This window comes from Phalacrocorax aristotelis, chromosome 21, assembly GCF_949628215.1.
Source record: "Phalacrocorax aristotelis chromosome 21, bGulAri2.1, whole genome shotgun sequence".
Lineage (NCBI taxonomy): Eukaryota > Metazoa > Chordata > Aves > Suliformes > Phalacrocoracidae > Phalacrocorax > Phalacrocorax aristotelis.
In genome coordinates this window covers 1,325,260-1,353,254 of record NC_134296.1, presented here as the reverse complement: position 1 = coordinate 1,353,254, position 27,995 = coordinate 1,325,260, and the positions used below count along the sequence as shown (strand labels likewise).

At 49.2% G+C, this 27,995-nt stretch overlaps 2 protein-coding genes and 1 long non-coding RNA gene across 5 annotated transcripts; 1 reads left to right on the top strand and 2 right to left on the bottom strand.

The window, feature by feature from the left end:
- Position 1: 1 nt before the first annotated feature.
- Positions 2 to 10,275, bottom strand: LOC142067246 (tubulin alpha-1C chain-like). The gene is made up of 5 exons (XM_075115727.1): positions 10,170 to 10,275; positions 5,845 to 6,067; positions 2,681 to 2,829; positions 637 to 1,317; positions 2 to 394 (listed from the first exon to the last, which is right to left on the bottom strand). Exons 1-5 carry the CDS (start codon positions 10,170 to 10,172, stop codon positions 101 to 103), a joined length of 1,350 nt encoding a protein of 449 aa, XP_074971828.1. The 5' UTR covers positions 10,173 to 10,275; the 3' UTR covers positions 2 to 100.
- On the top strand, positions 10,249 to 26,662 carry LOC142067248 (uncharacterized). 3 transcript variants are annotated; one of them, XR_012663940.1, is made up of 5 exons: positions 10,249 to 10,457; positions 11,430 to 11,829; positions 14,009 to 14,121; positions 15,571 to 17,560; positions 25,001 to 26,662. It is a non-coding gene; the product is annotated as an uncharacterized LOC142067248 (long non-coding RNA). The 3 variants fall into 3 exon arrangements; XR_012663938.1 differs by lacking the exon at positions 10,249 to 10,457 and adding an exon at positions 10,548 to 10,680; XR_012663939.1 differs by lacking the exon at positions 10,249 to 10,457 and adding an exon at positions 10,548 to 10,680 and having other exon boundaries at positions 24,567 to 26,662.
- RABIF (RAB interacting factor) lies at positions 26,604 to 27,995 on the bottom strand. Its single transcript, XM_075115728.1, has 2 exons — positions 27,734 to 27,995; positions 26,604 to 27,644 (listed from the first exon to the last, which is right to left on the bottom strand). Exons 1-2 carry the CDS (start codon positions 27,941 to 27,943, stop codon positions 27,396 to 27,398), a joined length of 459 nt encoding a protein of 152 aa, XP_074971829.1. The 5' UTR covers positions 27,944 to 27,995; the 3' UTR covers positions 26,604 to 27,395.

The following is a 27,995-nucleotide window of genomic DNA, read 5'->3' as shown; positions in this document are numbered from 1 at the left end:
GTCTCGATTAAAGAAGTTTATTCCAATTATTTAACATGATTTACACTGCTATAGAAGAGGCACTAAAATGGCAAAGACTTGCAATTCACTTTTGTTGTATTTAATATTCTTCACCTTCATCTTCTCCGTCCATCGAGTCTGTGCCCACTTCTTCATAATCCTTCTCAAGTGCAGCCAAATCTTCCCGAGCCTCTGAGAACTCGCCCTCCTCCATCCCTTCTCCAACATACCAGTGAACAAAAGCACGTTTGGCATACATCAGATCAAACTTGTGGTCTAGACGAGCCCACGCCTCAGCAATGGCTGTAGTGTTGCTCAGCATGCACACTGCCCGCTGGACTTTGGCTAGGTCACCACCAGGAACCACTGTTGGTGGCTGGTAATTGATGCCAACCTACAGGAAAAGCAGAAGAGACCATGAGTTTCTCTGTAGCATTTGACAGTGACTACGATCAGAGAAGTCAGACAGTAGCTGAATAAAATGCTTCACTCCTAAGGAAACAGCTCTGTGTAACTTCAGCCTCAAAATGGAAGTCAGGTACCTACAGAACATCTTAATGAGAAAATACACTTCCCCAAGCCCATGACAGTGAACGAGAATTCTGTTAAAAAAATCACGATGTAACTGAGACTTGCCTTAAAACCAGTAGGGCACCAGTCCACAAACTGGATTGTGCGCTTGGTTTTGATAGCAGCAATAGCAGCGTTGACATCCTTGGGGACAACATCCCCCCGATACAGCATACAACAGGCCATGTACTTGCCATGGCGAGGGTCACACTTCACCATCTGATTGGATGGCTCAAAGCAAGCATTGGTTATCTCAGACACAGAGAGCTGCTCATGATAGGCTTTCTCTGCCGAAATAATTGGGGAATATGTTACCAATGGGAAGTGGATACGAGGGTAAGGCACCAAGTTAGTTTGAAATTCGGTAAGATCCACATTTAAGGCACCATCGAATCGGAGGGAAGCAGTAATGGAAGATACTATCTGCCCAATGAGGCGATTGAGATTGGTGTAGGTCGGGCGTTCAATGTCCAGATTCCTACGGCAAATGTCATAGATGGCCTCATTGTCAACCATGAAGGCACAGTCGGAATGTTCCAGAGTGGTGTGGGTGGTCAGGATGGAGTTGTACGGCTCAACAACAGCTGTTGAGACCTGTGGTGCAGGGTAGATGGCAAACTCCAATTTTGATTTTTTCCCATAGTCAACTGACAGGCGCTCCATCAGCAGAGAGGTAAAACCTGAGCCAGTGCCTCCCCCAAAGCTGTGGAAAATCAGGAAACCCTGCAAGCCAGTGCACTGATCAGACTGAAAGAGAAGATACATGTGTTAAGACAGCTGTGTAGACATTAAGAATCCCCAAACAAGCTCAAGACAGAACTCTGAATTCTGACACTTACCAACTGTTCAGACTTCAGGAAAGTAATATTGGATTTGATTTGCCCACCAATAATCAAAGGACTGCCTCTTAAAAATCATGCTATTCTTGGCTACTTTAAGCCCCCTGTCTATTGCAGGGTAGCCCCCCCCACTTCAAATTACTACCTCAAAACTTGTCCCCCACCAATTCTCAGGCCAAGGCCATCAACAATGACCAAGAAAAGCAAGAATATTCAAGGAACCACAGACTATCTATTCTTTACATTGATTTGACATTCTCTACCTGTGCAAAAATGGAGCAATCCCCTGCCCCATAACTACTGCTATAATCCTCTAAGAGTTGCATGTAACTCAGCTCAGGGAAGTGAGATGTCAAAATGTATCACACTGCCACTCCAGTTTAGTCTTCTCAGATGAAGACATTAGACTGCCCTGTCCTCAGAGATAAGTGCCCCATGATGCTCAGCTTGATTCCCAGGACTGACAGGGACTTCCAACAGCTTGTAAAAAGAAATTACAGCCATATTTCTCAGGTCAAAGTACAGCCTGCTGCAAACTTAGCTTTAATTAGAGACAGTGGCAGCCAAGTGTTAAGAATAATACCAATTTATATCTGAAAAAAGTTATGCTTTTCGGTAAAACTCATTTAGCATTCCGTATTAAAGCATCAGATGTATACCCTGGGGTTTTTTGTGCAATGACAATTCCTTACCATTGTGACACAGATTTGTTAAAGTACATGCTTAGCAGACCTAAAAAGGGAACTCTAACCTTGTAAGCCGACATCTTCATAAGTTTGCCACATGATCAAAGCAATGGGGAGCCTGAAACATCCCAGCTTACTGTTATTTATTCCTTTTTTACTGTTACTACCGGTTTCAATTCAGAAATTATAACAGCAGGAAATACAAACAAAAGCCTAAACCACAGAAGCAAACACTCCTACTTAAACTTCCTTGCAAGAGCCCCAGCCAGAGAACACTCCTGTTCCAGCAGGAACTATGCAAATCAAAATTCTTAGTTCTCACTTTCTGAAGTTGAACATGAAACTATGAAGTTTTGGGCGCCTCATCAGTATTTTAGGCCACTTGAAAGTCGTATCTGACAGGAATAATCCAACTTTCTCAGCTGGCCAAGAATAAAAACAGATGCATACTAAGCCCACAGATTCTCCAACTACAGAATAAATTAAAACACAATTTATAGGCCTGTGTATTTTTGATAACCTTATTTACAAATCCTGTAAAACAGGATGTAGATGGTTAGAGCCTTCAGTGAAAAGAAGTCTTACCAGTTTCCTGATACGCTCTAGAACTAGATCAATTATCTCTTTCCCAACTGTGTAATGACCTCGAGCATAGTTATTTGCAGCATCTTCTTTACCAGATATCAGTTGTTCAGGATGAAAGAGTTGCCTGTATGTGCCAGTCCTAACTTCATCTGGGGAGACAAGATGAATATTATTTATAAGTTGCTTTCTATGTAGCTCAGGTTTTTTCAAACTTCTGAGGCTGTCCACAGTAAGGCACCTAAACCCTTACAGATAAAAAGTAGCTTGATTTCTACCTATCAGTAGGTGACAATATTTAGTGCAGTCTAAATGTTGAATACCTAAGAAAAATTAAGTTACACCTCAGTAAACCACCCCATTTTACACAGAAGGTTGTATTTTTGACCTGCCAGAACGATTTAAAAGTGGACTGTAGCAGCAGAACAATTTTCTACAGTTTAAGACAACTTAAGGCCCACTTTGCAGATCAGCATCTGAAATACTGCTTTCCCCCCTTATTTTCCAAGCCCTCCAGGATGTTGCCTTATTGCTTCTGCAGCTGTGGGCAGTCAGAGCCTACATTGCTTCCTTGTCCCCTTCTTTCCCTTAATCGTACTTTCTGCCAAGGGTACAGAATAATGTTCAAAAGGAAGAGGAGATGCTCTTGTATAGAGAGATTCAGTTATTCAAATACTGAGCTGAGAGCTCTAGCACAAATGGCTGTGTTATAAAGAAACCATGCAAACAAATACATAGCATCCCCCACCAGCTTCAGATCTGGAGAATGAGTTAGAGTTATTATCTCCACTAGTTATCAGAAATATTCACTTACATCTAGCAGGCTAAAGCTCTGTCCTACCACAAAGGTACAAAGACACTCATCATAGCTTTGTCTCTGGTTTAGCTCAAGGCATTCTTGAGTTGCATGCTAATGCAGTACTGCATCCTTTAATTAAAATCAGGTGGAAAGCAAAGAGCTTTAACTACAGATGAAGTTGCCTGCTTGCATATATTCTTTTTAATCTGAAAAAGAGTGAGCAAGACAAAGATAAGTAGAATTCAGGATTTAAAAATACAGTTACTATTTGAACCAATTTAGACTGACCAGCCACCACTGCAGTTTGCAATCCAAGTACTTCCAGTCTACACCAAAATAAAGACAATTCGGAGAAGTCTACCATTTAAAATACATATGTTTAAGACTTTCTGCATTACTACTCCACATTAGAGGACAAATACAGGTAAATACAGGTAAAAGGGAGACAAAGAGCCTAAGGAAAAACATAGCTGGTAGGTGCAACATGAGTCCAGATAGTCCTGGAGAAGTAACAAAACTTGAAGAGTTAAGGCTATGAAAGCGTGCTGGAATAAAGGATTCAGAGTTTAGGGGCCGGCTAAACCAAGCCTTCCCCTGGACATGCTATCCTTCATGTTTTTAAGTCTGAGGTAGATGTTTAAAGACACTTGTGTTGAATTCCCAGACATATTACTGCCCTATTTCTTGGTGCAAAGCTTGATGGTATTTTAGTGCATCGGCAGAGGTGGTGTATAGTGAAAGCAGGACTGCTGCACGTAAGAGCAGCACTGATCTGGAAGCTCTGGAAATCCTAGTGTACATGTGTGGCAGCTACAGAACTGCTGTATGCACAGTTCATTTTTTTCATACACACAGTGCAGAGGGACATGCTGCATGATGGGGAGAGTCATGCTAGCCCTGCCCAGGAAACTGGATCAATAATTTTCAAATAAGCAGGGCAGGAGTAAAAGAAGGTTAGCCCCCCCCGAAAGGTACATGATGTAACCTTTAATACAATTACCAAGTATTTCATAAGACAGCCTTTTGCCCATCTCCCCATACTACACTTGCATCAACAAGTGCTAGAACACTACACCTTTTACCATTTGTCCCAAGACTCACCAGCTACTACCCCCCCAGAGGTAAGGTGAGAGCTTTGCCACCTGCTCTCCCTAACCTCATTTCTCAGCCTTTTCTGGTTGCTGAGAGCCACCACCTGGCCAGCAGCAGAGGAAGCAACAGCCATGGGGCTCAAGAAAACAGAAAGCCAGACCTGCAAGAGCTCCTGAGGATATCAGTCTACAGCCAAGGGCGCTTTGGCTCATTTCAAAGTTATCAATCCAGCACTCCCACCCTTGACTGACCCAACAGCCTTCTGCTCTCCTGGAGAAGTTCATTCTACTGTGTTAGCCACAGAAAGTGGTTTAGGGTGTTACAATGAAAATAAGCCACAAGAGACCCATGGGTTGGGCCTATAGGAGAAGCCTAAGCCCATCTCCCCTCCCCAACTCTCTATGTACTGCAGGAAGATAAACACGGCAACTGCATAAGCACCAACACCAGAGCTCATCTCCGATGACAGCCTCAAATCACTGCTTAAGGCAAGACAGCCACAAAGCCATCTCCAGAATTACTTCAGGCACACACATTGTGGAGAGCAAAAACAAAATTCATGACACAAGAAACAAGGGTCTTGTGAAACTGGGGAGCTCACGCTGGGATGGCAGTGTAGCTAATGCCACAGAACATGGGGCTGGTCAGTGGCTGATGCATGGAATCACATCTGGACATTAAGAGCCAATGTTGCCAGAGCTTGGGATACAACTGATTTTCAGGATAAAAGTGCATTGTTATTCAAAGCTAAGGCAGCAGGAAGTTGAAATGCATGTTTGGAAGACCCTTAACTTAGGCTAGCAATTGCAACTAACTTCTGCAAGCACTATTCAAGCGACAGAGAAGATTATTTTGGAAAAGCACAGGAATAATTCCAATGTACAAAAGAAATCTGCTTAATTATACATATCACATATTTTTAAAAGGTTCCTGTTGACTGCTGTACACATTATGCCAGATTGCTTCAAGGTTATAACTAGTCCCTTGCACAGCAAAAGCATGAGCAATGTTCAGAAGACCCACTTAATTCCACAGGCTGGCAGAAGGTAATATTTAAATTCTTTAGAGCTCCAGAGCGCACATTTGCCAGCCTCAGTGAACATAAAGCCAAGTATTTTTCATCACTAGGAAGATGCAGGCGAGCTTTAAGTATGAAAAATTTAAAGCCCCAAGGCATTTTGCAGGACTGGAGAAAGATCCCTTAGTCAAAAAAAAGTAAGTTAAATCAAATCCTACAGCATGTTCTACAGTCCCTTGCACAGGTCACCGTATTTACCTATTACTGCTGGTTCAAGGTCCACAAACACAGCACGAGGGACATGTTTTCCTGCACCGGTCTCACTGAAGAAGGTGTTAAAGGAATCATCACCTCCGCCGATGGTTTTATCACTTGGCATGGTACCATTGGGCTGGATGCCATGCTCCAGGCAGTAGAGCTCCCAGCACGCATTGCCAATCTGGACACCAGCTTGACCAACATGGACTGAGATGCACTCACGCTGTGTGGAGAGAAAAAAATGGATCACTCAGCAGAAACAGCAGTTTCCTTGTTTAGAAAACATTCAGCACACAGCTTGAACTCCCATACTGCAAAGCTATTAAAACATTGGCCTTATTGTCTTGGTGTTAGGGGCATTTGGCACAAAATACAACAGAACACAAAAGCCTCTTTCAGTCACCATCCATCTCCACCTAGAAAGACCCTTTCGGGCACCATAATTTTTACAAACTCATTCCCCCTTGTTGTTCTATCCTCAACCAGACAAGAAGAGATTGACCAACTCTTCCAAATCCTTCAGCCAACTCCGCTTCATAACAGAATAGTTAGGAAAACTGATGACAACACCTGTCACTGGCCTAATTGTCCAGAAAAACTTCACCCCCAGAAGCCACATAAGCACAGCCACCAGAGGGAGCAAAACCTTCTGCAAGATCCAGGGCCATTTTCTTTAATAGACCTAGAATATTCTCCCAATCCCTTTAGGGAACCTTGCCATTCTGTAAGAAAGTCTTTGCTTAATGAAACCCTTAGTATCACTTCATAAATATGGAGCATCAGGCCTCACATCACACTGCTGTATAGGAAGTAGTAACCTCCTTAACACTAGTCAACTCTACCTCATTTAAGCTATGTAGAAAATAGTTCATGTCAGCAAAATAATCTATTCATACCAATTTATGGACTCCCAACTTGCCTTTGAAGTCCAAAGCATAAACCAAGCTTCCTTAATATTTCAGCAGAGGGTTTTGAATATTAAAAGCCAAACCACAATGGAACCATCTCCAAAGTCCTGGTCCACCTGTGGTATTTTATATTTAACTTCTAGTTTTGAGTGACAGAGTTAAGCACACTCTAGAAGAGCCTGCATATAGGACAGTTTTGAATAACACTCACATTTAACTATGTTCAGACCCTATGATTGGATGATACAATTAATTTGTCCCCTGAAATTCCAGGATAAGCAGGACCTGGAACTGGCTGGTCCACATCAATAGTCAATGCAGGAAAATACCACAGTCCTTCCCATTTCTTGGGAGCCCTAAGAAATTAAAATCTGTATTTGCGAAAATCTGCTCCCCATCACCGGTTCTCAGCCACAGCACTGAACATCCATCTAAGCTGTGTATTCAGATATAAAGCTTCCAGAAGAGCAACCCACATCATCTCTGCAGCCAGACTTACTCAAAGCTGCTGCCACACTACTCTCCTCCAAGGCCAGTCACTACTCCATCGCTCTCCAGGCCGAAGCACTGGGCTTGGCAAGGTACTGCAATGGTAGAGGACAGCCAACCTACACACCATAAAAAGGGTGTCAGGAAAAGCAGCTTCAGAATGCAGCCCAACAAGGCTGCGCTGTCACAGAGAAGCCGGGGCACTGCAATGAATTAGGCCACGTCATCCTTTCAGGAAATCAGGAGGACAGCCTGCAACTCTTTTCTACAGTAAGAGAAAGTAGAAATATACCACCACTTCAGTCTGGATCCTCACCTGTATTGAGGCCCTATCAGTAACCCAAGCTTTGTTAGTGAAGCTTCTAAGCAGCTGGAGAAGGTCACTGAAAGGAAGGATGTAGGGACTGGCATGCCCAAGCAAGGTGAATGCACAGAAGAGACTGCATCAAATCAACCAGCACCAATACGTCAAACTACACAAAGCAACAACAGTCATTTGAGTTCCGAAGAGAAAATTTAAGTCTTTGAAAGTACAACTTGGGCAACACAGCCACAGACCAGGTCCTACAGTGCCATGTTAAAAGCCTGGCATGTTTACTTTGACAAAGTGCAAAGTTCAGCACTTGGGGCACAGTAACTCCTTGCATCAGTACAAAGCAGCGATTAACTGAGCAGTCCTGCTGAAGAGATCCTGGGGGTTACCACAGAGACCATCCTGAGTGTTCAGCAGGGCATTCCCATCCTCAGTAAAGCAAACAATGTACCAGGCTACAAAAGGAGACACATGGCCCCAAGAAGCCTTCCCTCTCCTCTGCAGGAGGGTTCAGGTCAGATGTTAGGATGCTGGGAGATTCAGTTTGGGTGTTAGGAAAAGCTTCCCCAGCAGAGCCATGCAGCCCTGGAACAGGTCAGAGAGGTGGGAAGGGATCTCCATCCTTGGAGGTCTGCAAAACTTAGGGAGACGAAGTCAGTCACAAAAGCCTGGCCTGTGCTACTGCTAGCTCTGCTTTGAGAGGTTTCTTTCAACTGCTTTCCTGCAACTCTACCAAGTACTTTTAAGTAGCACATGGCTATTTAACAAAACACAAATCTTCGTTAGACACTAAGAGACTGCCTGTTTCTCTTGGCATAGCCTTGTCATAGCAGAAGTGTGACAGTACCAATACTAAAGAACAGAACAAAATCGGAGCCTTGAAAGTATAATCTCCAAGTTGTAAAGACAGGCAAGAGACAACTGTCACACTCATTACAACTCCAAGCCTTTACACATCACTGATAGAAATTCCATCATTAATAAGGTTTAAACATGTACTACAGACAGTACTGATAAGTGTTGTATTCAAGCCACAAGTCAGGACACAGAATCCTTAAGGTAATTAACACTAACTGCTCTCTCCCACTTACATACACTACTTTCAAGCATAGAAGCAGTTTCAGTGAAAAATTCCAGGGAATTTGCCCAGCCCAACCTGCACCTCTCCAGCCTCTATTACCCATCTCCTTTTGCTAATGATGTGCTCCAGCGTGAAAGCACTGACTTGTCTTCCGTAACTGCCCTTTCCATAGGTGTATATTGCTACTGGGTGGCCTCTTTGCCAGGCTGCAGCCCAGCTCCCCCCAGCTGTGCTCATGGATCCTGCTCTAGGCCCCTTGTACTCTCCAGCACAGTATTTCAGGTACAGCTTCACCTGCACATAGCTGATGGTAAGCCAGGTTTCATGCGAATGGCCGTACCAGCTCAGACCAAGTTCAACAACATACCGTTGTGATGAATGTGGTTTCCCTAGGATGAAAGACCAGAGAATCTGCATCCTTCGCAGAGGTGAGGGACTGCATTCATACTCTTGGCTTAAGTTAAAAAACATAACCATAAGCAGGCCCCCATGGAAGGGTAAGAACAAGATAAGGACATCAACATATCCCTCCAATATTTTCTTAACTTCTAACAATTTTCAGCTCAACAAATGGTTCTTCTGCATTCACATCCCTACAGAAGCAGTCTGCTACATGTTTTAAATCTGTGTAACCCTCCAACATCCACAATCTCTTTTCAAACAGATCTACAGGGCAAACACCCACATGGAGGACTTCGTGCTTGTCCCAGAGACTCTACCTGACACCTCCCACTGGTGCTGCACAGCTCAACAGCTGAGCTCTGTCCTGTTTATAATGTCCCAGCCCTTTATCATACCTGTCAGAGATCCCTTCCAGGCTGACTCCTAACTCACAAGGTCATTCCACCTCGGTTTTATTACCCAGCCGGTCTCACAAGGTCCTTCAGGAAACTGCCACCACCAGCCCATTCCCTGAGCTCTCCAAACCACCCCACGCCACAGCTGCCGCCAGACCCCAGCGAGGGCACGGACCGGGGCAGACGCAGCAAGCTGCACCTCCAGGAACACCCGGTGCCGTGGCCTCCCCCCGCCCTGCCAGGTCCCGCACGCCGCGGAGAGGTTTTCCCCCCCATTTTTATATTCTACAGGTACCCGTGAGGGCACCCGCCAGCTCCCCCCACCCCACGCTCTGCGGGCCCGCCTCCCCGCGGGCTGACAGGCCGTCCGGGCCGGGCCGCGGCTCCGCGTTGCCGCGGAGGGCCCAGGCCGAAGCCGCGTCCGAGACAGCCGCCCCCGGGACGAGCCGCCCCGCCGCGGGCCGCCATGTTCTCAGAGGAGCCGCCACCATTTTGGGACGAGGCCGCGCGGCGGGACGCGGCACCGCGAAGGCCCATCGGGGCGACGCGGAGCCCGTCCGTCTGTCCGTCCTCCCCTGCCCCGGACTCCGCGGGCCGGGGCGGACCCGCGCCTCCCGCCGCACACGGGCGGGGCCGCCCCGCCCCCCCCCCCGCACCGCCTCAGCGTGCGGAGCAGCACCGGGACCGCCCCCCCATCCTCCGGCCGGGAGGTCCCCTTCGCCAGCCGCCCCGCTCACCATGGCTCGGCAGGCAGGGGCAGCACCGGGGGCAGCACGGGAGCAACAGACGCGCAACGGGTCTGGACAGCACCGCAAAAGCGGCCGCCCTTCCCAGGCCGGCCTTATATAGCAAGGAGGGCGGGGCGGTGGGCACCCCGCGCGTTTCTCATTGGCTATACATCGCTCGGAGGCGTAACCCCCTCGCGGTGCTATTGGGTGCGTACGCGTCGAGACTGTCTGTTCTCCCAATCGGAGACGGGCTATGGCCTCGCGGAATGGGACCGGCTGTGCGCCATTGGATCGCAGGTATGAATTTCACCCTCCTGCGCTAGTTATTGGTTGATTCGTAACCAGGGGCGGGGATAAGGCGGGGCTTAGTCTTCCCGCCAAGGGAGGCCGACACCTCCCTCCTCAGGCCGTGTACCCGCCGGCCGCGCTGCGGGGTTTGCGGGTCCTTCGGGCAGCTGGTGCCGGCCCGGGGCGGGGGGGGCGCTGTCCCCGGAGCCGGTGGCTGCCGCGGCGGAGAGGGGTGAGGAGAGCGGCTTTGCCCGGCCGACGGGCTCGGGCCCGCTGTCCGGCTGCGGGCGGGCCTGCTGGTCAGTGTCACCCGGGTGGGACGGGCCTGAGGCGGGCAGAGCCAGGCTGCGCCGGGGTCTGCCCTCAGCCCTCTGCCCGGGAGGCTCCGGGCCCGCCCGGTGGTGCACGCTGAGCCCTGGCGAAACGGCTAGGAGACCCCGGCCCCGCAGGCAGGCCTGTGGGAGTGCCCCTCTCTGAGGGAGGAAGAGTGACATGTGGGCAAACCTTTATATTTTCCCTCCGAGGAGGGAGGAGACAGCTCCGTTGCGCAGTCACCAGGCAAAGCAGCGCTTGTACCAGCTATTACTGGAATAAAGAGTCACACAATGGGGAGGATTTAAATCCAAAGGACCAAATCTGGAAAGCCATGTAGACCCTACTGAAATCAGTGCTCTTGGTGTGTAAATGCCTTGACTGAAGCTGGGTGTTTAGATGGGAAGGATGAAAACCCTGTGAAGGGTCCTAAGGGTTTTAGTAACAGAAGTATTAATGAGATTGCTAAACTGATTTCTCGGGTGGAGAGCGGCTGCTGGCAGTGTGTGCATGTGAAGTCTGATAACTGGAGCACCATCCTTTCAAGGGCAGCACAGGCATCAGCTTCAGGAAACTGCTTCTACCCATGTTGAGCTAAGCTTTTGGGGCAGGATAGGCATGTGAAACTATAATAAACAATAACAAAGTAGATAATGTTTTCCTGTGTAGACCTCCATTCCTGTGAGCTGCCCAAACAAAAGTGATACTTTTGGAGGGAGTGTGGTGGAGCCGTGTCACGCTGGGTCTACATTCAGCTGGAGCGAGTGGTGGGAATGATGAACCCCCTCCCTCCTACTGATCTCGAGGGCATGGTGACCACAGCCTGCTAAAGATGCTCTTATTGATATTATCAATTTCATTGTGATCGTTTCAGCACTGGTTGTGGAAATGAAACCTGCATGGGTGCACATTCAGAATTATTGAAAGGCAAAAGTCCTCCGGATAGCAAGGATCAGAAGATCGAGAGAGAAGGACAGAGATGGAGGAAGGGGAAAAAACTAAAAATAATACCGATATACTTGTTTTTTCCAAAAAATGATGCCCAGTGTAATACATAGCTGAAAAACAGGTAAGATACAAGAGAGTCCTTGGCTGGCTGTATTTAGAGAATTTGGCTGTCTCCACACCAGAGAGAGGTTGACTAGGGTTTGAGGGATGGTTGGGAGTGACTGCACATAAAGTACCTGTATCAAGAAGCAAGCTGCAGCAGGATCTCTTTCCTCCTGTGCCTGTTCAATACGCATGCTGTGAGTATGAAATAGCCGTGGGCTGGGTGGCTAGGCCAGCTGACATCAGGGGAGTACATACAGCTTTGCAAATATTCTCTAAAAATAAGTCTTCTCTGCTTCTGTGTAACGTAATCCTCAACAAGCACAAACTATTTGCTTACTGCTATCAAGCTGGTATATATTTTAAGGATCCAATCAACATTAAACTTCTAATAACCCCCAGCCCCGTTCCAGCTAGCCTCTTGTAATATGCTCCAGTCATCTCTGAGACCTGAAAGAACTTGTCTTTCTGTCTTTTCATCTCCTTTGTTTTATGCTAATTGCTCAGCCTAACTTGGCTGGGGTATGACCTTGGCTGCAAAGTGCCTTTCGCTCACACAGCCTCCTTGGTGAAGCTGTTTGGTAAAGACCAGGATGGTTCTAGTTGTCTGAGACAGGCAGAACTGAAATCTGCAGTCGTAGGTGTTCATACTCAGATGGGAGGGATCACACCTGAAGTGATCGTGAGCCTCACAGCAATTACTAATGGAAAACGGAAGAGGAAAACAGGTGCAATATTTTTGTTCTTTTTATTCTTTTTGGAGGAAAAAAAAAAGCAGTTAAGTGTTCTTTTTTAATCCTTTTATCATCTGTTGTGCTTTTCTCAGCTGGAAACAAAAATAGCAGCACCCCATGACTGATCAGACCTTTGCAAACCCAACTTTGGGAATCCTTTTCCTGCAGCATAAAAGAGAAAATGGGCAAAACCGGATTTCATTCTTCCACGTTGTTATGGTGTTGCAAAAATTTCAGTGTTCTTTCTATTTTTGCGTCTCCATAAGCCTTCCTGGGTTGTATAAAATGGAGTGTGGCCAGCAGGGTGAGGGAGGTTCTCCTCCCCCTCTACTCCACCCCAGTGAGGCCACATCTGGAGTGCTGTGTCCAGTTTTGGGCCCCCCAGTTCAAGAAGGGCAGGGAACTGCTGGAGCAAGGCCAGCGCAGAGCTGCCAGGATGATCAGGGGCCTGGAGCATCTCCCTTATGAGGAAAGGCTGAGAGACCTGGGCTTGTTCAGCCTGGAGAAGAGAAGGCTGAGGGGGGATCTCATCAATACCTATAAATATCTGAAGGGTGGGTGTCAGGAGGATGGGACTGGGCTCTTTTCAGTGGTGCCCAACGCCAGGCCAAGGGGCAACGGGCGCAAGTTGGAACATCGGAAGTTCCAGCTAAACATGGAGAAAAAACCCTTCCCTGTGCGGGTGCCAGAGCAGTGGCACAGGCTGCCCAGAGAGGCTGTGGGGTCCCTTCCCTGGGGACATTCACCCCCCACCTGGACGCGGCCCTGTGCCCCTGCTCTGGGGGTGCCTGCTCCAGCAGGGGGTGGGACGGGATGAGCTCCAACAGGCCCTTCCAACCCCCACCATTCTGGGATTCTGTGATTTTAGGCAACAGGGGAATGTGAGAATTTCATGCATTCATTCAAAAAAGTATATTTGGGTCTGTCCTTCCAAAGTACTAAGTAGATCTTCAACCTAAGAGCAAAGTTTGACCTAAGTTCTAAAACATATGGAAAATAAGTGCTCATATTTTTTAAAAAATCTCATTATTTTTAAACCACCGCCTCAAGGAGACTTGTTTGTTTTATGGAGATGGACTGTTAGGAGCTTGAAGGATTTGATTCATGCTTTTAAAATGCTCTGCCCAGAAATAACACACACAATGCTCTAACCGTCCTTTCAACTCTGCTAATGCAGTTTAGCAGTGGGTCAGACCCTGAATTGTCAGTGGTACAGAGTCACAATGCGGTGTTTTATTCTCCTTTAGAAGTGTTACAGGACCATCAAACTAGAAGGGTCAGAAAAAAGCAGATTAAGACAGTATCACTTTGTGAGTGCAGTGAGTACTGTTCGGCTTAGGTGGCAAATAAAGACAGAGATTCAGGCCAGGCTGGGGTGTTATGGTATGCCCTGGTCTAGCTTAAACCGAGGTTTTCACATACTTAACTCCTGTACTAATTACCTGGTCTGATTTGTCTTAACAGGTATTGGGGAATGGATTTTTGACGTGTGCCTCAGCTCTGAAACGTGGTATCATCCCCGCTAAACTGGATTTACCAGGACTGCTCCAGCTGCATGATGTGTTTGTCAGACTTTGGTGAGAAAATCAGGGTTTGATGCTACTTTGTCAGATTTCATACAGCCACTTGGGCAGCTGAAACCTGTTCTGTCGTACTGCACCTGCTGCAATAAAGCTTCATTCACTGGGATTCAGTGTGCTCCTCATGTGGCATAAAAGGGGGCATCAAGACCACGCAACTGGCACTTCAAGCTGTGTTTGCCTTGGTGTGTGTTTCCATAGTTGATGCACTGACAAGACATACCCCAGTCTTATACATAAATACATTTGTGTTGCTGGATACCCAGAAAAATGTTTGTTGTGGATTGAAATGAGTTTCATTTAGTCTGACTAAATGATAATGTCAAGTCCAAGGGGTATCATGTACCCAGGTTTTCCTGAACACATTCTCTTTTCTTGCTGGAGATTATTTCTGCATGCAGTATGAGAATTCTTTACAGTTGTCCAGGATTTCTCTGTGTCTGGTAATGCTATCGAGGCCCACAGAGCACAGACTTTGGCTGCATACCATGTATTCAGTGAATATGATACTTTCAGAAAATGCCAGACTTGCTGTTTGTTTGTGATAAAGTCTCTGTAGCTGCACAGTGGGTCTGGCGATCCTCGAGGGTTTGGGATGAACCTTCTTTGAATGTACAACTCTGCAGCTCTTGCTGTCTGTTCTTTCTCAGAAGTGTGGGACAAATAATCTGTGCACATGCACTTCTATCAGTGGATTCCTAAGAATGCGATAGCCTTAATCCCCTAGCTGTCTGCTGACTACCTGTCTGTGCTGGATTTGAGAGGACCTGGGATTTCCATGCACTGTTTTCTAGCACTCAGACTGACAACAGCAATGTGCTGCATAAATTTCAGTGAGGTCTTGACTCCTCATCATTCCGAGGGAACAGAAAACTCATTTGAGTATGAGAATTGATGACTGCATGTGTCTAGCTAGAATAAAATATTCAGATTTCATCGCTATTGGGACAATGCTTTACCAAGACTTCAGTTTTTCAGTACTCAGCTTCACCTGCTCCTCTCCAACTGCCAATTCATTCAGTTCGAAATACCCATCGTCAGTCCTGTGTACCTCACCCTAGCTTTCTATCTGGCTCCCTCCAGAAGCGTACAGCCCCTCTGACTGTTTCGTGGGAGAGAGACTCTCCCTCCCAAATGGCCCGGAAAACCAAATCCAGATGCCTGTTTGGAAAATTCCTACACAGCAACAGGGCAGACATGGGGTGAGACTAGATGGGGCCTCTGCGTGTCCCTGGGCTGTGCAGGTTTTCCTGCTCTAGTTTAAGTCGTGCCCCGTGGCTACCAGCCTTCTGCCGTGAGGGGTTTCAGCCTATTTCAGGCCAGGGTCGGGAGGGTTCCTAACCAGCGTGAGGGCCTTGCTTCTCAGGGACAGGTTTTATTCTGCAGCTCTGAATGACTCTTCCAGTCTCTAATACCATTGATTTTATTAATTACTTTAAATTCTAGATGCAGGATCCGGAGCTGACCCTGGACGTTGGCTGGGAGCTGGTGAAGGGACGCGGCATGTCGCAGCAGCTTACAGCAGGACGTAGCGTGCGGCAGCAGCCGGTTCCTTAACATGGATCTCACCTTCTGATATGTTGAATTGTGTAACCCAGGCAAGCGGTGGCGGATCCGGTCACTCCTCTCACCTCTCTCCCACTGCAGCAGGGCATGGCTGTGGCCAGTCGCAGCCTTTATGGCCGCCTGCTCATGACTCCCTGTCTCGTTTGCCATCTAAAATCTTCCTTCTTAGCTCCCAGACACCAGGGTTACCCCATGTACTTTCAGTCTTTGCTCCCGTTCTTTACTCATCGCTTTTCCCAAAATGAGCACCCAGGTTTTCCCTTGGTCAGGTCAGATTAAACAGCATCAGGAAAAGACATGGTTGGGATCAGGGACTGAGCTGAATTTCAGGGGGAGGGAAGGTGTGTAAGGTAGTTAATCATTCACAAGCACGTCCCCTTCCCTGCCTGGTGCAGGGCCAGCTGGGAGGTTATTGATCTGTCAGCAAGCCGCAGGGCTCTCCGTGGAGGTGAGATGGGGTGGTGCTTTCCAAAGCGGGGATTGATCGCCTCAACATGTACACAACGAGGGGGTTGTTGCAAGCGAGGGCCCACGTCCGTGCTGATCCCAGTCACGTCTGTCACAGGCTGACACAGGAGCAGTTAGTGCTGGGCTGAATGTTCGCACCGTTGTGCTGGTGTGAGGTCCCTCTTTGCATTGTTAATGCCTCCTGGCTGTTTCGGTGGTATGGCACAGAACTAGAGATTGGTTTTACATATATAATTTTTAATTCTGGGGTGACTATACACATGAGGAAATTGCTAAGGACATAAATGTGACATAAAGAGTCACACCGGATCAGTCATACCCCTGCTGAGCTCGGTATTGATTCTCTCACGGTAGCCATGGCAAATTCTTTGGGAAGCATGTAGAAGAGGGCCAGTGTAACAGCTTTACTACCCCAGGGTGTTCTCCCCACCTTCAGAGATTCCTGTCTCAGAGAATTCCTGAACCACTAGCCTGTATTTTCTCATCCCAGCCTATCATCTGGCTACAGGTTTTTGCTTGTCTGTTTTATCCTGCCCCATTACCCACAGGTAGCTGAATGCCTTGCCAGGGTGTGTGAAGGTAACACACAGTCTCCTCCTGGATTTGGGGTCCTGTATTGTTACAGGAACAGGTATTTTTTAGTATTGACAAGGAATTCCTTCCAAATTGTCTTGACAGGGATCTTCAGGTGTTTTGGTTTTGTTTTAATCTTCCTTTGCAACACTGGGCGCAGTTCACTTGGGATCATCTGATCTGGTCTAATCCTCCTCTAGAAGACAAGCCTGACACCCTGCCTAGGGCAGCTTGCTGTGGACTTTGGTGGGGCCTCCTATTGCACAGTCCCAACCTTTCGCTGTTGCAAAATGTACTGTCAGCTTTGCAGGGGCTGGAGAAGGACAAAGGTTCCTGACATCAAGTAAACCAGGACCTTCATTAGCCTTCTGGAGAGGTAGAAGGGGAAGAGAAACAGGGATTTTGTTCTTTGTTTATTCTGTAGACTGGGAAGGGAATGGCAGGTGAGGAAAACTGTTGTATGAAGCCTAGCTAGCAAGAATGAGGAACAACAGTACTTTCCCGTGCAGTGTGATGAGGTTTTTAGTTGGTTTAGCACTGGCTGTGGTTGCATGCTGCCTAAACCAGCTCCTCTGGCCATTCAGGTCTGGATGTCACTTACGGACCACGTGTCAGGAGTCCACAGCTGCATGAGCAGCCAGCACCATGCCCTTTTCTGCCTGAATGTATTGATGTGAACTAAATGAATTGTGCAAATCAATAGAAGACAACCAGAATGGAATGCTCTGTTTTGCAAGATTGGTTTAAAAGCGGAAACCATTGCCGCTCTCATCGCAGAGCGCGCTCTCCGCCATGCCCAGGGTACAGAAGGGTCACCCTATAGCAGAAGGTGTGTACACAGCAGATTTCCATTTCCTTGGCAAGGTGAATATCAACAGGCCCTGCTGGGAAAGGGAGGCAAACACCGCTCTGCCGTCAGGGTGGCGGGGCTAGGGCCCTGCAGAGGAACGGGTTGTGCAAGAGGAGGTGCACCCAGCTACTTGGGGCGCAGAGCTCTGAGCGGGACGCCATGGATCTTGTGACAAACCCGTTCATATCACTGGAGTTTGATTGCAGAGCAAGGTATTTATCCCATCATGCATACCTGTATGTTTTATCAAACAGAGGAACGACTTGGGGAGAACTTAAAACAGGAGGGAATGCTTAACCCACTGATCTCAGGCCAAACCTCCATGGGAGGATATGGATTCCCCGTGAGGGTGTTGGGAACGTTTGCCAGCACCAAGAAACACCTTTGATTTAGAGCTCAAAACTATCCAAGTAGCCAGGGCTGAATTAATTTCTGACCTAAACACTCCACGTTCCAGATGGGCTGGAAATCCTTCCGTATGGGAAAGATGAGTGCAGAAGACCTAACTAGAGTAGTTCGTCCACGGGAAGGAATCATTCCTGTCCTGAACACTGAACATGTGCAATAAACAGATCTCTAATTATATGATTATACCCTATTTATACCTGGCCCTCTCCTTGCAGGGAGTGTCAAAATAAGTGGAAGGATGTGCCTGAGTTGCCACATTGGCACCCCAAAGGGTTGGGCTCTCCTTTTGCTTTGTGTGATTTCCTACGTGATAGCCAGCAGCACTGCAGCAGAATGTACCTACACAGGGGATTAACATTTCATGAACAAGTTTATTATCTGCATTCTCTACCTTGATCATTTGACTCTGTAACCTTAATGCAGCATTAGCACAGCTTCTTGAAGGTAATCCTTAAATAAGATCCTGTTTTTAATGGCCTTAAATACATTCCCTGTTTTTAAATCTTACCTTATTTGTTCTTCCAACTGGTTTAATCCTGCTCCTGCAAGCAGGGACTTGACTACCTGCCCTATTTTTTTGTCCTCTGCAAGTCCATATTGCAGGGGCTGCCTCCATTCCCTGCCTTTTTAAATGTTACTTCAGCCCTGACTTTCACACCATACTTCTTCTCTGCAGTAACAACCCCCCATCTGATGCTTCTTGGAGCTGAAACAGCTTCTCCACCAAGTCCACTGATTTTTTTCTTTACAATTAAAAGGCCTTCTGAGTGACTCACCCATGCGCAGGGCCACCTCCGTACTGTGCATCGTGTGTTGCCGTGCTGGCCAGTACCCCTCTGGCTCAAATCATGTCTGACTTTGGAAACTGTGTTCCCTGTATGGGTTAAACTTCTTGGCCCAGGTTCTGCTCGTTAACTGGGAGTAAACGCACCCTAGCCTACAAATTTTGTTGTGTTCTCCACCACTAGGTTTTGGGTTAGATACTGGAAATACACCTCGCTACAATAACTGGCCTCTCTTTATGTGGCAGTTAACTGTGGTAACTAAAATCGCCCATTAGACTCTTTCACTGCGAAATTAATCTTCTTCCCCTGGTCAAGCAGTAGCACCATCTACCAACTTACTCATATTTCCAGTGTTTGGAGATTTCTACCTGCACAGATTCTTTGCTGCGTGGTTCTTTTGACCAAGAAACCGGCCTGCTGACAGTGCAGTTAGCGACCGTGGCAAACCGTTCGCATCCTGTGCTGGCTTTAGCTGGGATGGTTACAGTTCTTACAGCAGCTTGCACGGGGCTGTGTTCTGGGTTTGTGCTGAAACCTGTGTTGATAACACAGGGCTGTTTTAGCTATTGCTGAGCAGGGCTGACACAGCGTCACGGGCTTTTCTGCTCCTCACGCTGCCCCGCCAGCGCGTGTGCTGGGGCACACAAGGAGCTGGGAGGGGACACGGCTGGGACAGCTGACCCCAGCTGACCCCAGGGACTGTCCAGACCATACGATGTCGTGCTCAGCAACAAAACTGGCGGGTGGAAGATGGCGGGGGCTGCTGCTGCTCGGGCTGGGCATCGGTTGGTTGGTGGTGAGCAATTTCTTTCTTTTGCACCACTTGTTTTTCTTGGGTTTTATTTTCCTCTCTCTCTTTTTTTTTTTCCTTTTTAAAAATTTATTTTTAATTATTAAACTGTCTTTATCTGAACCCATGAGCTTTTCTCACTTTTACACTTCCGATTCTCCCCCCATCCCACTGGGAGGGGAGTAAGCGAGTGGCTGCATGGGGCTTAATTGCTGGCTGGGGTTAAACCACGACACATCCATAGTCCAGAGACACCACTGGCAGGGCTGCATCCATCTGTGACAGCCAGGCAGCGTGGACTGGGTGCAGTGCCACAGATCTGAGTCGGTTCTTGCTGTAAGTGCATACGGGGTGGTTTTAAAGAGAATCCAATGGATTGTGGACCACTAAGGCCAGTAGGAACAGAAGCCCCTCTGTGGACTGTCTCAGGTTTGAGATACCCAGTGAACTCATGGTGACACTGACCGATCGCAGATGAGCGTTGGAACAGAGCCGAGCACTCATTTCCCCGTTAGCCTCAAAGAGCTAAATGCGCTGTACATACCGACTCGGCCAAAGAGCTCCAGGTGGCACAGTAACGTGTGGAGGGGCCGCATCCAAGGCAGAATGGCTTTGTGGGTGCACAGCAGGACCCCTGCTGCAACCAGTGCACCCAGTTCAGTACTGCACTGGCCTTATGGCACAGCTGCACACGGCAGCAACCTCTCTCTACTGACATCTGTGTCAGGACCAACTAAACACGAGTTTGGCTGGATCAGCAGCACTACAAACCTGGCCTGCAGGGCAGGGGATGCCAGGAAGTAGAGCGAGAGGGCCCCAGTAGGCAGAAGGTGCACCTTACGCTGTGCTGCTCTGAGTACGTGCAGCACTGTGGCTTCACCTCTCCCAAAATCGGGAGCTGGGTCTTGGTACAGGCCAGCAGCACACAGCCATTGCCTTTCAGTGCAAGCATACCAGGTGTCCAACAGAAACCCCCAAATCCCAGCAGGGCCCTGGAGGGAAGGGGTGGAACCAGATCCCCATGAGTGATGCTGTGGGGCCCTGTGGAGCACCAGAGCCAAACTGGGGACCTGTGGCTGCAGCAGGGATGGAGCTGCGGAGGCACTGAGCCTACACAGTGCTGCTGACACCCGCAGCTCCACCCCTCGCTCCTGGTTACTCCTTATCAGGGGAGGTTCCTCCCACCACAGTCTAAAGCTGCGCCTTTCTCCGAGCATCTTTTCTTCTCAGGAGCTGGGTCCTTTGTTTGCGGAGTCCCTTCTTTCCTCCTACCCTTTTTGGTGCTGACCCCCCTTGGACCTGCCACAGTTTGGCAGAGAACGGAGTCCTCCTGCCTCTTTTAGAGACCAGGAGTCACAGACTGCTCCCTCCCCAGGAAAGCACTAGGCAGCAAGTTCTCGGAGCCATGTCCTCGTGCTCCAGTGCTGGAGATTACAAATTAACCAGGGGTTCTGCAGTGAGCTGCGGTCTGGATGTCTGCCATGGAAGAAGCATACTGTTAATAGTGTTCCAGGCAGCGTGCAGAGTCAGCTGCTCGAGGAGCGGAGGATACCTGTGCTGACATGGCTCTGCTTATTTTCCCTTGCTCTCAGGGCATCTCTTCCAGCTGTGTTTGAACAATGGCAGAGGGTGACTCCTGGCAGCACTCAGACAAGAGCGCTTTGCCTCTGCACGCACAGTGATTAAGGCTTGAAACCGTCTCCCTTCCTCTGGGGGAATTCAGCGACTCCTGGAAGATAAGGAACATGAAAGGGGGAGCAGAAGCACAGCTGAGTGTACGCACACTCCCCACTGCTTCCCCAGCGAGAAGTGCGGATGAACACATCCATGCAGGGAGCTCTCCCAGCGCAGCTTCTCGCCCCAGGGACATGTGGCTCCCATCGATGCCACAAATTGCCCTGAAAGACTTTCCAAGGACAGACTTTGCCCGCAGTTCTGACCTGTCCTGCCAGAGTAACACCCGCCGGTAAGGCGGGCTGCTGGAAAAAACACAGCGCTGGCTCCTACTGCTTTGGCCTCCTCTGGTGGCTGAACAGCCCCTGCTTCGGTCAGGACGTGCCCCACTTTCAGGCCCAACTGCGTTTATGGGATTACAGCCTGCCCTGGGCTGCTCCCCTCCACCCACAGCCTACACATCTGATGCAGTTGTGCCAAGGAGGGAAGCGTAACCCTGCATTTCTCCATGCAGGAGCTGTATGTGAACAGTTCATATTTTAAACAAAGACAAAATTGAAGCCCCAAAGAAGTGACCAAGTGCTGATCAAGGGATATATCCTTGGCTACAAGCTGTTTCCACCCGTGCAGCGCTCTCAGATTCAGACACGCAGTACTTAAAAACCTGAACTGCAGCAACCCCTAAGTTGCGCCATTCTGGATTAAGTTTTAGGAAAGATGCAGGAAGAGATTTTTGCAGAGCCTGCTTCCCCCTCTCAGGAGATGGAAGCATTATCTCAGTGACCCAGGAACCTGCTCACGCTTCCTCAGTGATTGCATTTAGGGAGCAAAGCACTTGATTTTTTCTCTCTGCATGGTCAGATAATTTTCAGATGCCAGAGCACTTGCTCTGAAACATGCTCCTGTGAAGACAGCCAAACATCCCTGTATTACCAACACTGTTTTCAGCACAAATCCAAAATACAGCCCCGTACTAGCTACTCTGAAGAAAATTAACTCTATCCCAGCCCAAACTAGCACAGATTCTCTCACTCACCTGGTGGGGGCAGCCCCCCAGTACAGTAACTCTCATCTGGATTGCTAGGCTACCTTCTCCCTCCTCTCTACCCTCACCGACACAAAAAGGTCCAGCTGCACTTGTAAGAAAGCTGCGCTTTAAGAACGTGGCTGACTTGCAACTCAGAAAAGAAGTATTTATGCTGAAATGCATAACAGAAATTATTGGTTAAAAGGAGCGTAAAGCTGGCTTTTATCAAAGCCCTCATTTTCTCTTTGCACTTTTATGGCAAGTTCCACTCATCTGCTGTGGTTTCTTTCCATGTCCCTCAGCAGCTGCAAAATGCTTGGTGGTTTTAGGCAAAATACTTGGTGGTTTAGTGTTGCTTTGATTCTAGGGTTTGGCCTTTATTAACCTGGCTTTGCGGGAGGCAGGGAAGCATTTCCCTGCACTATTTGTTGAAGGACCCTGAAGCTATTTCCTCTCTATTGTCTCCTTTCCTCCTGCTTTTCTTGTCCCTGCCAGGGAATGTAATGTCAGGCATGTAAAATGACCTTCAGAGAATATTCATAATACATTTCAGATACCCCTCGTCTTCCAAACACCCACGCCTTGTAGACGCTGCCCATGCTGATACAGCAGTATCTGTTCACACAGTGTGACTGTCTTGCTCTGCAGTGCTGGCGGTTTAGGGAAATAAGCAAGGCAAGATATGTAGGAGATGTAATGCCAAAAATATCTCTCCTAGCAAAATTGGCCTTGCTTTTATCAATCCACAGCTCTTTCCTGAGCTCTGCTCCTCGTCTCCACACACGGTGGCAGCAGGTTCTGAGACACACTGAGCTGCAGGTGCTGCGAAGATCCCACTTTAAGCTCTCCTGGCTGCCTAAGTGAGGACTAGCAAGAACGGCAGGGCTCTAGAACACAACAGGGAGGCAAACAGCAAAATCCTCCAAACTATTACTTTGAAGTCCATATTGTTGTAACAGAAGAAATCTTTGGCAGAGCAGTTAAGAGACAAACAATCATGGAGAGACCTTGAGTGTTGTCAGGGCCAGAAACAAGACCTCTTTGCTGACTTGCAGAGCTGGGGAAAGAGGGAGCCTTGAATTCCAGTCCCTGCTCCAACCACCACTTACCTATTCCCGTGCAATGCACTCAGCTCAGGGAAGGAAGACTGTGAATGCAACCTCCTGGTGAGGGATGACTTGTGGCAGTTTCCCGAGACAGCTCAGCTGATCTCACAGCCTCCTGCTGCCAAAAATGGGAAGACCTGCATCTTGCCATTACCTCCCAGTTATCTCACGCAGGCTGCAGAGCTCAAACTCCCATGCTTCAACCCAGCAGGCCAAGAAGCGGAGCTTCACACTGAGTTAGCAAACTGAACAGTCTCAGCGAAGGGTTCAGCAGCTGGCTCACGGGAGAGGTGAAGTTACACAAGGTGACAATGTCAGCCTAAGCCCAGAGCAGGGTTTTGGGGCTGGGAACCAACCTCAATACCTGAGTCAGAGTGAAGCAAGATTTTACCCATCCTAAATACATTTATATTTATGGTATATAAACACTTAACCAACACAAACAGGCCTTAAAATCAGATTGGGAAGCAATTAGACAAAATTATGATTATTTGCCCTCACCCAAAAGCAGGACCAAGGCAAGACCCCAAGGGCTGGAGGTTTTGTGTCCTGCCATGCACAGTTCTCGCGCCAGCCAATCCCACTAGCGAGGTGGGCAAGGGAGCAGGTTCAGTAGCGTTCCCTCTCTTGGCAGTGCTACGGTTAACACAGAATGGGTCTTATGAGTAAAGTCTGTGCAGCTATTTATGTAGAAGAACCCATCTTAAATATGATGAAAAACCCCTTCCCTGTGCAGGTGCCAGAGCAGGGGCACAGGCTGCCCAGAGAGGCTGTGGGGTCCCTTCCCTGGGGACATTCACCCCCCGCCTGGATGCAGCCCTGTGCCCCTGCTCTGGGGGTGCCTGCTCAGGTAGGGGCTGGGACGGGGTGAGCTCCAGAGGGCCCTTCCAACCCCCGCCAGTCTGGCATTCTGTGATCTTCAAATTAATTTAAAAGCGACCTGCATGTGGAAATAAGGGTTCTGCTCTGTCCTGTGATGATAAATATAGGCTGCAGATAGGCCCTTCCCATACCTGAAGGTTGGCTCTTGTCTATCCTTCTTTTCCTAGAAGTTCCTGCAGGCAACTGGAAAACAGTTTTTCAACATGCTAGATAAAAAGCAGTGAAAAGATTATGTTTATTTGTGAGACTATCCAAATTTTTATTAGCTCTCATTAACACAAAAACTGCTCAGTGCTTCATTTGATGTTCCCAGATCTGACGTTGCCGTCTGTTACATAAACACAGCAGACCTTCCCCCGAAGGTTTGCTGACTGCGGACACTCCTCCTCTAAAATTCAGTTAACATCACAGTGGAACCACCTGGGCTCAGATTCCACAGTGATGCTGCCTTTTCCCTCTGCACAATTCCCGTCCCCCTCCTCATAGTACTGACTTCAGCTCTCGGGATATGCATCAGCCCAGGTGATGGGCTCCTGAGCACCAGCAGTCAGACTGCGGAGCTCTATGGCCTGGCTGCCCCTTCCCCAGCACCTCGTCCCTGCCTGCACTACTTGGACTTCAGAGGCACCTCTCACGGCTTCTCCAAGCTGTAGGAAGCCAAGATCTTACCTGAGCTTGAAAAATCCCAAGATCTCATTATACAAAAGTTCCCTCCCGTGAATTCCTAAAAGACTCTATATTTCTTAGCATTTCCACAATCTGCATGTTCCTACCTCAGAGTTACGAGTCAGCAGGGACCAAACCTGGATCCTCTGGAGGATGTTTCCATCCAGCACATCTCTCCTCTCAGACCGACGGGCAGGAGGAGCTGCCATTGCTCACCATCACCAAGCAACGCCACGCTGACGGGGATTCAAATTGCTGCAATGCAGATGTGAAGGAGGCCTTTGACCCAAGGTCTCCCATCTCTCCAGGAAGTGTTCTACCAACTGGGGAAAGCTGCAGCCACCACCCCAGCTCCGTCCCTGCGCCACCCGCCGACTACTCCCCAACATCAGGAATCAACATGTACCATTTTTTTGAGAAGTGTCATTTACTCAGGATTAATCAAACTGATATCCACAGGCCTCTTCTGCACAGTGGCATCTTCAAAATGAAACTATTGCACAGCACATTTTATATTTTAGTAACATGGACTATAACCTAGATGTTACAGGTCAAAACATGTTCCCTAATAGACAACAGTCTAATGAAAGTGTGAAATGAAAGTGACATGATCCCACTATTTCATTGCAGAACCCAAATGAAGCTCTCCTGCCCTTCTAGGTATGCTTCCTTGATGAATCTGTTCAGTTACTGGGCTTACGGCTAAAAGACAAGAGGTGCAGGAGGAAAGAAGCACAATTTTCATGTCAAATGTGCATCTGACGTGCCATATTTAGCAAAGATATGGCACAAGACTCACCTCCTGCCCAAGCGAGAGCCTTAATCGCCAGACTGCGGCGTTGTGCCTCTCTCCCTCCTGTGAATACGTGGTGACTGCCCACAGCAGAGGTTTCTCATGGAGCAGCCCCAAAACAGCCAACGTCTTGGTTGTTCTACATTAAGGCAGAGTCTCCAAATCTTAAAAGCGCAGGTGCTCAAGCATTGGAAGAAAGGATTTATTTCTCCCTCGCCTGTTGTCAGGATGCCTTTCTGGAAAATCTCCCTGAGGCTGTGCCTGCCTTACAGACTCCTGCCAGACCAAGGAAAAGGTCTCTCCCATGGCCTTGTGGCAGCAACGTCTTTAAGTACAACCAGCCTTGATTTTGGTGGCAAATACAACTTCAGCACCCCAGCGCAATGACAGTTGTGCCTTCACAGCTGCATTGGTACAAAATGTATTTATTAGCACAGCACGCTGATACACCCCCTGCAGTAAGGCATGTCCTCTGTGACCCCAGACGACCACTGTAAAGCTGCTGCATGATTCAGTTGGGGAATGCAAACTGGACCACAATTACCAAGAGATAAATACAGTGAGAACCATGGCTGCTGCAGCCTCCTTCAATTTTCAGTCACCTTTGTGCCCATCTTTTAGAAGGCAGAGACCAAAATTGGACACGACACCCCACATTGCTCCTACCAGCTGCTTTTACAGAAGAGACATTCCTCCCCAGCTTCTCTGTTTAATACCCACACAGCTGTGTTGACATTCTTCAGCACTGAGACATACGGTCACTGGACACTGCTCATCCAATGATTCAAATCCTTTTCAGGTTGGAATCTCTTCATTCTTGCTGCCTGGAAATACTCTGATCTTGCACGGTTTCTTTGTTTGCCATTCCATCAACCTACGCTGTCTGCAAACTCTACCTGTACCTTATTTTATTTCCAAGTACTCAGTTAATAAAACTGCACACAGCGTTAGTTAAAATGCCTTACAAACACTTTAGGTGCCATGTACAGGTTACAGTTGCCAAATAGGATGAGGTTTTAGAGAACCAAAATGTTAGGCTTTGGGGCAAGGAACGTTTCTTCTGAAAAATCAACAGAAGATACAGCCTTAAACCCTGTAACTCCTTTGGCTGTAGTTCAGACAATTTAAGCTGCCATGATGATTCAGTGCAGCAGTGCTCCCCTTGCCCTTGTGCCAGCACCCACATTTACATGGCTGTGCCACAAACCCATCGACCTTAGAGACAGCACATTTGAAAAACAGCAGCCGCAGAAGTGACGGAGAACAGCCAGGAAGGCCTGGGGCCGCCCCTAGCGACAGCAGCGGACCAGGCTATTTGGCAAAATTGTCAGGGTGAGCCGTCCCTGCAGGTCGCGGGGCACCCTCCCGCCAACGACGTCCTTCCCGCGCGGGCTCGGGCGAGGAGCTGGCTGTGCCGGTGCCGCGCTTCCTGGAGCCGGTCAGTCCGTGGCTGTGGGGTGACCAGCCACGCTGTGGGTCAGTCAGGCTGTGGGTCAGTCAGGTGTGGGGCCGCCATCGGCAAGGCTGCGCGGTGGCCAAGCCGCCGTCGGCCCGCTGCGCCTTGGCTCAGCCGGTCGCGGGCAGGCCGCGGGGCGGGCAGGGGTCCCGCCGGCTGAGCCCGGCTCCCCTGGCGCGAGCCCGGGGCCATCGCCCCCGTCCCCAGCCCAGGCGGCAGCGCCGGTGTCACTCGTGAGCCACGCGCTCCAGCGCCACGTAGAAGCTGTCCTTGTCGTCGAGGCAGTGCCAGCCGATGGGCCCCGCCTCGCAGTCGGCGCACACCAGGAACTTCACGTTGCCCACGTCGCGGGTGAAGCCCACGTTCTCGAAGGAGAACATGTCGCGCACCAGCCAGTGCTCCCGCACCAGGTCCCCGCCGCCGCCGCCTCCCGCCGCCGCCGCCGCCGCCTTCTTCCTCATGGCGGGCAGGAGGAGCTGCGGGACACACAGCGTCACCGCCCCGCCCGCAGGGGGCGCCCGCCCCGCCCCGCCCTCCCGCCGCTCCCTCCGCCCTCCCCCGGTACCTCACGGCGGGCGAAGGTGGCGGCGCCGGGCAGCAGCACCCGCGACCCGCAGCGCTGGCACAGCACCGCCTTCAGGTTCCGGCCCTGCGCGCACACCAGCTCGGCCGAGCCCGGCGCGGCGGCGGCGGCGGCGGCGGGAGGACGAGGAGGAGGAGGGGGAGAAGGAGGAGGCGCCGCCCGCTGCTCCATCTCGGCGCAGGCCGACGCCATGGCCGCGCAGCCGCGCTCGTGCCGCCACCGCCCGGGGGCGGGGCCAGGGCAG